The sequence below is a fragment of the Saccostrea cucullata genome, unplaced genomic scaffold (assembly GCF_032062105.1).
Source record: "Saccostrea cucullata isolate Sc308-1 unplaced genomic scaffold, CSIRO_AGI_Scuc_v1 ctg1505, whole genome shotgun sequence".
NCBI lineage: Eukaryota > Metazoa > Mollusca > Bivalvia > Ostreida > Ostreidae > Saccostrea > Saccostrea cuccullata.
In genome coordinates this window covers 1-10,255 of record NW_026921444.1, presented here as the reverse complement: position 1 = coordinate 10,255, position 10,255 = coordinate 1, and the positions used below count along the sequence as shown (strand labels likewise).

At 34.9% G+C, this 10,255-nt stretch overlaps 3 protein-coding genes across 3 annotated transcripts; 1 reads left to right on the top strand and 2 right to left on the bottom strand.

Moving 5' to 3' along the window:
* Positions 1–2,264: 2,264 nt before the first annotated feature.
* Positions 2,265–3,501, bottom strand: LOC134259971 (histone H1-delta-like). Its single transcript, XM_062742561.1, has one exon. The coding sequence runs from the start codon at positions 3,159–3,161 to the stop codon at positions 2,562–2,564; it is 600 nt and encodes a 199-aa protein (XP_062598545.1). The 5' UTR covers positions 3,162–3,501; the 3' UTR covers positions 2,265–2,561.
* Positions 3,502–6,488: 2,987 nt separating this feature from the next.
* LOC134259976 (histone H2A) lies at positions 6,489–7,211 on the bottom strand. The gene has a single exon (XM_062742567.1). It carries the CDS (start codon positions 7,173–7,175, stop codon positions 6,795–6,797), a length of 381 nt encoding a protein of 126 aa, XP_062598551.1. The 5' UTR covers positions 7,176–7,211; the 3' UTR covers positions 6,489–6,794.
* Positions 7,212–7,327: 116 nt separating this feature from the next.
* Positions 7,328–9,051, top strand: LOC134259977 (histone H2B-like). Its single transcript, XM_062742568.1, has one exon. It carries the CDS (start codon positions 7,437–7,439, stop codon positions 7,806–7,808), a length of 372 nt encoding a protein of 123 aa, XP_062598552.1. The 5' UTR covers positions 7,328–7,436; the 3' UTR covers positions 7,809–9,051.
* Positions 9,052–10,255: the final 1,204 nt, after the last annotated feature.

The window sequence follows — 10,255 nt, the reverse complement described above, 5'->3', positions numbered from 1 at the left end:
TTTTAGCACATTATTCTGTAGAAAAAGAATGTCTGTAAATAATCTATTTTTAGCATTTCACACTGTTTTTGCAGGTGCTCCTGTGTAAAAATTAGCATATAAAGGTATTAATTTTAATGCCTTAAAATTTAAAGCAAGTGGCTAAGAGAGAAATGTCAAAATTTCGAAAATTTCACACAAAGACTTAATATGTTTTTGACTATCTGTGACTTTTCCCTACAAGTGTGAATTATCTTTCATTATGGCCCGACACTACCCTTGGGGGTTCATGATTTGTACAAACTTAAATCTAGAGTATCTGAGGATGCTTCCATATTATAATTTATAAATATGACAAACCATGGCTTTGGTGTTCATGAGAATAAGATGTTTAAAGATTTTCCCTTTATATGAATTCCTATGTAAAACTTCATTGTACAGTATGCCCATAACATACTAAAAATCTTCAGAAGGTCCCGTCAGTGTGAGAGATAGGTTCCTTAACTGTTTATGGAGGAATATAGGGAAACTCAAGTGCATCAATGAAATTCTTAAATTTAAGTGGGACTTACCGGTATTATGCACCGCTTGGAAGAAGAGAGGGCGTATTGCTTTGCTCAGCTGTCCGTTAGTCGATCGGTCTGTTGGTCCACCATTAGTCTCTGTTCATTTTCTTCGCAGAGATTACACATATTGAAATAAAATTTGTTATACAGATTTATTATAAAAATAACTTGGTCAGGTTTGGTTTTGGGTACAATAGTATGGAAGGGAATTACCGCCAAAATTTTGACAACTGTATTCGTCTTCATTGAATATGCTTCATTCCTTGTGTGATTGAATTCACGTTCGTAATCGAGATAATCATTTAAGAAACTGTACCAATTTAAAAGAAAGTAAAATGAATTTACAAGTCTTAGAATAAAGCAACATAGAAGTAAGGGCAAAATGAAGAAGGATAAAAGTCAAAGTGAAATCTGTAATAAAGACGAATATGAAAACAATAAAGTGACATATAATTACAATAATAACAAAGCATAAAGAAGTAGGCAGAATAAGAATAAAAGCACGATACATAGACTTTTGGCGGTAATTCCCTTCCATACAATAGGGCCATTTTGGACAGAATTATGCCCCTCGGACTTAGAAGAATTCCAATAATTTGCAGTTTTCATTCTTTTTCTTCGTAGAGGTTGCACATATTGAAATGAAATTTGGTATACAGATTTATCATAAGAATATCTTAGTCAAGTTTGGTTTTGGGTATGATCGTGCCATTTTGGACAGAGTTATGTCTTTTTGGACTTAGAAAAATTCCAATAATTTGCAGTTTCCATTCATTTTCTTTGCAGAAGTTGCACATATTGATATAATCCAAGGACCCAGTGTTTCACACTTTTTATCAAATTTCAAAGTCTTGTCAAACTTGTAAGGTCAAAGAACTAAACCTTGAAATAATTTGAAGTGTTTCATAAATATAGCTTAATACATACATTACATATATATTTCCATAAACAAATAACATAAGTTTATAGACATTGGTCAACAGGTGTTACACAGGTGCTCTATTGCATACTGTAATTTTACAAAAATATGTATGGAAAAAAAAGGAAAGAAAAAGGAATTTGGAAGTGATAACAAAGGATTATTTACATGCAGTACAGAAAAGTTATAAAATGTTATTCTCATTAAAGTATTAAAAATTCAATTTTCATAAAAGGTTTTGTATTTATAATTTGCTGCATATTTTTTTTCGCAAGAGTTTTCTTGAAACTATTTAATTTCAATGATCACACGAGCTTTCTACACATTAATTAATTATCACATACCTCGTTACCAGTATTCATTAATAGGAAACACCTTGTTCCATATCTAAAATGAAAAATTACCAATAAGTCTAGCAACTTTATTTTCCATGAACTGTCTGAAATTAAAACACATTATTATCTAAATGCCAAGCTGTTCTAATGACATTAAGAAGAGGCCCACCAAACTTAAATAAGTGTACAGTGGGTGAGTGTATAACATGTACGTAGATGTTAAATATGTATTCTTGTCTTAAAATGCAAAACAAAATGATACACAAGTCACTGAGAATAAATCAAAAAACTGATAAGAAAACAAAACCTAGTAACCTCAAATTTCTATGATTTCATGACAACATTTAATAGAGTCTTAGATTTTTTTTTTATTTTGCACTTGACCTGAGATATATTACCTCCATGCTTATTAAGAATATTTAGAAATACCAAAAAAAAAAAAAAAAATGGAATTGTAAATGTTCCCTTCTGTCATCATTTAATTTTATCGACTGCTATTATCTAAGTGTTTCTGGATATTAATATGATTTATCCCATAATCCCAGGTTTATCGTGGGTTACCGAGGGCATTTATCAGATGTTATAATTGACTTTGTAATTTATTAACACCATTTATTAAAAGGACAGATGAGAGATATCCACACGCGTTTCGTTAACGACTGTTAATGAGGCATCTTTTCTAAAAATGTGGGTAGCCCTGAAAAGGGCTTTTTTAATATATTTTGTTTTAGGTAGACAGTCTGCCTGGAATGCAAAAACTGCTTATTTCTTGGCGGCTGCTTTCTTGGGAGTCTTGGTTTTCTTGACTGCTGCCTTTTTGGGGGTCTTGGCCTTCTTGGGCTTGGCTGCTGCCTTCTTTGGTGACTTGGCGGCTGCCTTTTTCTTGGGGGACTTGGCTTTCTTGGGTCCGGCTGGTTTCTTGGCTGCGGCGGCCTTCTTCTTTGGAGTCTTGGCCTTCTTCTCACCGGCTGGCTTCTTGGGCTTGGCGGCGGCCTTCTTGGGCTTGGCGGCCTTGGGTTTGGCAACCTTTTTGGCTTTAGGCTTCTTTTCGGTCTTGGGTTTGTCTCCAAGTTTGAAGGAGCCACTAGCACCTGTGCCCTTGGCTTGCTTCAGAGCACCTTTTTTAACACCATTCTTCAGGGCCATTTTCAGGTGGGCGTTGATAGAGTTAACATCGTTGCCCACTTTGTAGTTGGCCATGATGTACTTGAGAATGGCCTGTCGGGATGAGCCACCACGTTCTTTCAGAGATGCAACGGCTGCGCTGATCATGTCGATGTACTTGGGGTGTGCAGCAGGCACCTTAGGCTTTGCGGTCTTCTTCTTGGCTGGGGACTTTGCTGGTGCGGCGGTATCGGCCATGGCTACTTTCGAGTGTAAAACGTCGACTAACTTCTCCGGGAACTGCAAACAGTGAAATACCTGGGTCACACGCACTTGCTGCTTTTGTTTACATTGAGCGCGGACCGCCTAGAAAACATCCAGTGTGTCGAGACGTTTGTGTTTTATTCCTGCATGTGTGTTTCAATGTGGGTATTTGCATCCTTGCTGCAGCTCAACGGAGGAACTTTTGCCAAATATATCAAGAGAATCTCCAACTCTATAGTTCTGTCTAACGTTCTATCTATTTACATTTTTAGATTGTTCTTACTGCAGTGTTCAAATTCAACAAAATAGCCCCCCAAACTGGCACGATTTAATTTCAGGTTACGATTTAAGATAAATTGTTCACATGAAAGGACAAAATTCAGTAAAGATATCTTAATTTTTCTTTAAAGACACATTTAGTAATGCTAATTTGACCTTCCCGACCTGTAAAATATAATCAGTTTCCCCTAGAACTGCGAGAAATCCTCAAAGACTGTGTACTGTAGTGCACAATGTCATGCCGGTATCAAATCGGTGCTGTGCGACTATGACAATGAATCTGTTCCCTAAAATTTACAAATAAGATATACATGACTGAAATTGTAGAAAGGGGGACAGGAAAATAATATTCAGAATGTATTATTATGATACACGAATTTTAACTAGTGCTAATTGTAACGGGAACCGTTACAGATGTTCCCCAAACGCTTCCCAACTTCATTTTGGTGCCTCATTCCCTCTAAGCTTCATCAAATAAACTAAACTCAAACTTAAACAACGATTTTCCTAAAGTATACCAAGTATATAGCAAATTTTTGCATTGCACGTGCGCACACTTGCATGCATATTCGGAATGACCATATCATTGTATGTACACTATTGATTTATTTTAATGTACTTAATATCAAGACATTTAATCAGAAAGTATTCGAAAATACGCTAAATCAAGTGCGTTTGTAATCATACGTAATGCACATGCACGCACGTGCATGCATGTGCATGATGACCGTACCTTCTTGTAGGGGTCCATTAATACTATCTATGTTCTTAATCCCATCCTGTTTGGCTGAAAACCAAGGGAGTTATAGCCATTTAAAGTTTTAGCCAATCAGATTGCAGCGCACGTGCATGCGCGTGATTTCATGAAAATTATTTTATATCATATTGTAGGATATCTTAATGTATGACTATGTTTTAAATTTCAAAGTATTAAGTCAAAAAACAAATAAGATATTGAGATTTTTGTTTCATCCAATCAAAGCAAAGCGCACGTGCATGCGCGTGAGTTCATGATAATTTGACCATGTCATCTTGTCTATAATACTAATATATTGTTATATTCAAAGTTTCAACACATTTCATCAAAAAATAGAAAAGTTACTGCTATATCAATTATATCGGTCATTTTACATGTTGCACGTGCGCGCTCTTGCAAGCACGTGCGCGCAAAATGACCTTGATTCCGCAAATCTACATAACATGTCTACTTACCCTAAAAAGGTTTTACCTACATCAGACGAACAGTTTACAAGATCATTCGCGGACAAATAAGTACCCAGGAAAAAGAAAAATAATAATAAGAAACAGAGTAAAAACAATATGTTCCCCAACTTCGTTTGGGGAACATAATTACACACATTAAGCAGTATGAAATATCCATAATATAATGTCAGGGTCTTCTTAAAAAATAATTTATTTGAGAAATAACAGACGCTAGTTTGGCTATATTTTTGTATCAATGTTTTATCAGTATTATTTCTATTATTACTATAGATCATTATTATTATTGATTATTTTTGGTTTGCAGCCCCAAACATATAATGAATCTCGTCACCAACCTTAAAAGATCACTTTGTTCTTTAGGAATACCATTCCATCTCCCAGTATCAATGAATAAAATAGAGGGCTTAACATCTACATGCATAGCAAAGTTTAAATTTTATGAGACACAAGATATGAAGATCTATAGAAATACATTTTTCTGTTTCAAGTTTGACAATCAATATACCCTTATAAGACTTATAAACACTTCATTTACAGTTTTAAATATTTTGCTCAATACATTTTCCTCTTTTTATGTACGTCACTTTTAACTCGCGCTAAACTGTACATTTGTTGTGTCGTCCGTATTAAAAAAAAAAAAATAAATAAATAATCAAAATAAGATAAGCCAGATTCATCTGAACTAGTCCACTTTCAACATAGTAGCCTATATGTGGGAAATGAAATGCTGAGAGTGATATGTACATTATCGTATTTACCATTTTTTTCCCCCCATCGTTTGAGAGAGGGAGAGAAAAAAAAAATAATGTAATGTTGCCCCAGAAGCGTTTGTGAAATGTTGCAAATGCTCGGCAATTTTAGTGCATTATTGAAACCAATATTACCACCATTTCAGAACATTCGCTCAGCTGACAATAAATCCATAGGTAGATTATGTCCTTTACATTTTGAGAAATTGGAAAAGTATATACTCATGTAAAACTCCTAAAATGCTTATCAATAAATTATTTAAACGTAATGTTTATCCATGTGTGTAACAAGATAGTGTATACAGTAAATAGCCATTTAAGTGAATCCTGATTTCATTATTCCTCGCTATTTATTTCTTTTCTTCTTGAATACTATATATAAAATTATGTGTACAATACATATATTATAAATTGAAATTTTTAATATTTTTGTCATTCAACGTGACACATGGGTCCAAGGGTCCCGGTGTTTCAACTATTCAAAACTTGGCATTGAATGTATTAGAACACATATCATGTCACGCTAAGTAATCATTCACCTAGACTTAAATGACATGCTAAGGACAAAACATGCTATATTATATCTATCAAACAGATTTTACTCAAAACATTTCAGGTCTTTCTGATGCACGAGTGATAAAATTATCACAGTTACAGAAAATAGTAGTGAAATCATGCAGAAGAAACTGCAATATATATTAAACAAAATTCTAGGAATTCTGGGAAATGAAAATTTGGTCCTGGTAAACTGTATACCTGGCCATAAGTGTGTCCTAACTTTATTTTTCCCCTAAATATTTCTTAGAAAAATGCATTTTTCTAAAAACATTATCCCAGTGTTATCTGTAGCTCATAGTGGGAAATAAAAATTTGTTAAGAAATCGTAGTATAATTTGAGGTTTTCAAGGGATTTTTTTTAATTTTTTTTTTAATGTCTTGACAATTTCATAATTTATTCTCAATGATTTGTGCGTATCATTTTGTAAAGCATTTTGAGACAAGAAAATTTGATCAATTCTGCATGATTCACTGGGGAAAAAGTCATGAAAATTGATTAATAAAAAATTGATTAATAAAAAAATAATTGACCTCACAACAAGTTTTATATAAAAATTGGGTTTTCAATGAAATGTTTAATGTAAAAATGCAATTATGACTCACTTTATAATGGTCGTACACTGTATATGTTAATTCTCTTGACTGAGGAGAAATGCATGTCATGTATAGTGCTCTACATATAGCCTACATGTATAGTTATTGAAAAGTCAACACATTTCGTTTCTTAAATTACGCTCTTATATAGAGGCATCTTTTCGAAAGATTTGGGTGGCCGTGAAAACGGCCGTTTGGTTTAGCTGAAAGTCGTACAGACTTTTTACTTGCTGGCGGACTTCTGGGTCTTCTTGGGGAGGAGCACGGCCTGGATGTTGGGCAGGACACCACCCTGGGCGATGGTCACGCCGGACAGCAGTTTGTTCAACTCCTCGTCGTTGCGGATGGCCAGCTGCAGATGACGGGGGATGATTCTGGTCTTCTTGTTGTCGCGGGCGGCGTTGCCTGCCAACTCCAAGACTTCGGCGGCCAAGTATTCAAGAACGGCGGCCAGGTACACGGGGGCACCGGCTCCCACTCTCTCGGCGTAGTTGCCTTTCCTCAGCAGACGGTGGATACGACCCACGGGGAACTGAAGTCCGGCACGGGATGATCGGCTCTTGGCCTTTCCCTTCACCTTGCCTCCTTTACCACGTCCTGACATCTTTGATTTGTTACGAGTAGAAATGAATTCAACGAATAACGCATAAACTGCCTTCGCGACCCTATTTAAACACGCGGGCGGATTGAAATGTGTAGCCAATCGGCACGATCGTATCTTACACACTCTGTCGCGCGCCGAACAACACTAGTTTTCTCGAGGGTTCGTAATGAACCTGTCCGCCGTTATCCGTCCGTGCGATATATAAGCCGCGAGGCGCGAGTCGACACTCATTCGTTTTCAGTTTGATAGCATTCTGTAAACATGCCACCCAAAGTCGGATCTAAAGGAGCTAAGAAAGCAGCCACCAAGGCTAAGGCCCAGAGAACTGGGGACAAGAAAAAGCGCAGGAAGAGGAGGGAATCCTACGCCATTTACATCTACAAGGTGCTGAAACAGGTCCACCCAGACACTGGTGTTTCCAGCAAGGCCATGAGCATCATGAATTCTTTCGTCAATGACATCTTTGAGAGAATCGCTGCCGAGGCCTCCCGTCTCGCTCACTACAACAAGCGATCAACCATCACCAGCAGAGAGATCCAGACCGCTGTCCGTCTCCTCTTGCCCGGTGAATTGGCCAAACACGCCGTCTCTGAGGGAACCAAGGCTGTAACCAAGTACACCAGCAGCAAGTAAACTGCCTACTTGTAGATCAGTAAAACAAAACGGCCCTTTTCAGGGCCACACAAATTTTTCGAAAAGATATCTTCATTACAGTCTTGAGAAACGAATGTGTGTATCTGGTGTTTGTAGGTTGTCTTTACCTTGTTCAGTGATCTGTTATATGTGTCTAAGTAGTATCTAGAATTCACATGTTTTCATTAAGAAAAATGATTTGGCAATCCGTGTATGTCAGAAAGTAAAACACGCACACATTTTTCAGAAAGATGTACTGAAAAACCCTTCCATTTATAAATATTTACAGACAGTGAATAAATGAAAACAAGAAATCAAGGGCCCCACAAAACATGTTTTTATAACAAGATTGTAAGATACAAAAACAAATCTGTCCTATGGCTAGTACACACAGTAAGTCTGGGATCTTTAATTTTATAAAAGTATTTATTAATTTAAAATCATAGAACTTATGCAGCCTAGTAATATTCTGTATGCACGGTTATTAAAGTAGGCTGTTGCTCTGAAAGCAATTTTCTGCAGTGTTTGAACCTCTCATACCTCTAATTGTTCCTAGTCGGGCTAATTTATGTGGTCTATATTCATATAAATATTGTTTAGTTCTCTATGATAGTACAGATACTTTGCATTTTTGCTGTTGTTCGAATCTTGTAGAAACTGACATTATACTGAGTATGACAATTTAAACTGTTAAGCATTTTTATTCATATTATAACGATTTTTTAACTAACATGACACTGTAAGTTATATGTAAAGGAATCATGTCATTGGTTAGGATTAAGGGTGACATGAATGAAACCTGATTTTCTTTAAAAATCTTAATTATACTATGTACTACGTACATACTGAATACATGTTTTGTTAAACAAAAAAAAAAAAAAAAGTCTTATCTCATATACTGTATGTACTCTTAGACAATACAAGCAGGTGAACTTCAAAGGACAAACCTGAGAGCATGAGAAAAGGTCTTATTAATGAATGAAATGTAATTCAGGGATTAATAAAATGCTCAAGATAGAGAAAAATAAATGCATTACATTGTACACTGCAAAATGTAAGATGATAATATGTAACTATATGTTATGAAATAAACCAAATACGAATCCTTGCGTTTCATACTTTCACACAAATAAACATGCAGGGCCCTCTCGCTCAGCTTTAATTTTGTTTTGTTGTTTTGCGTTTATTTATTTTTGCATATGAATGAGGAGCAGGAATCATCATAAAACAATGTTTTGAGAAATATATAATATCCTTCAGCACTGACTCTTGCTGTCCATTGTAGTTTAGTTTAATTAACACATGTGTCAATGTATAATTTATTTATATAATATATGTTTATCTCCATAAATTTTATGTCTGTTTATTCTACATGAGGCAGAAGTGGAATTCTGTATATCCTTTAGCACCGACTCTTGCTGCCTCCTGTTGATGTTTCAAACATAGTTTTATGCATTTTGATATGTATATATTTACATATATATGTATATCATGAATAATACTTATGCACACTTTTTTTTGTACAACAAACCATCATGTATGTCTGTATATGAAACTTAAATTGCCACCAACATATATATCAGTATATATATATACTTAATAGAAGAATTGCTCTTCACCACATGTTGTATTCTGTCTATTACTTTAATATTATGTTTATATGTAATTATATATGTTATATGTTTATGCCTAATGGGCCCTGATTGGTAATAAATTCTATTCTATTCTATTCTATTCTATTCTATAATTATTATGATATATCATATGTTTATTAGAGTTTTTGTTGCTGTTGAAATAATAAAATTATGTCACATTATTATAACATGTGTTGGATTTTATAAAAGGCAACTGTGACTTCAAAATCTATTATATAATATTGAAGGAGACAAAATTCAGTGGCGAGATAAAATTTGCCCCTTGCACTGCATCTAACCATTTGAAGGAATGTTTAGCACATGACAAGAAGGATAACTCTTGCTACCTTGTCAAAGTAAAATTGTCCAGAAGAGTTATATGTGCAATTCTTGGGCTCTCGATTTTGTTGTTCTTCCTTTCATTAACAATTTAAGTGATAGGAAGCTATATAACAATGTACGTTATTTAGTTAGCTGTATGTACCTGATGTGTCTCTGGAAATTATCAATTGGATCTTGAAAAATTCTTAGTTTATTAATAGTTTATTAATAGTTATTTTTCCATGCGAAACAAATATAAATCAATCATATTTAATTATGAAGCTAAGGACAAGAATGATTGGTTTTCCCTACCCTGTGATAAGAAGTTACTGCAGGGCTAGCTAGCCGATTCTAAAAATGCCTAATTCCAGTGTCATATATATTATTTGTTGACAAACAATAAATGTAGAAAGAACTGTACAATTATTAAGACACTCGTTTCTTTTTTACGTCTGTTTAGAGGCATCTTTTCTAAAAATTTGGGTGGCCGTG

Coding starts and splice junctions, on each gene's coding strand:
- LOC134259976 (XM_062742567.1), bottom strand. CDS start 7,175: ATGTCAGGACGTGGTAAAGGAGGCAAGGTGAAGGGAAAGGCCAAGAGC.
- LOC134259971 (XM_062742561.1), bottom strand. CDS start 3,161: ATGGCCGATACCGCCGCACCAGCAAAGTCCCCAGCCAAGAAGAAGACC.
- LOC134259977 (XM_062742568.1), top strand. CDS start 7,437: ATGCCACCCAAAGTCGGATCTAAAGGAGCTAAGAAAGCAGCCACCAAG.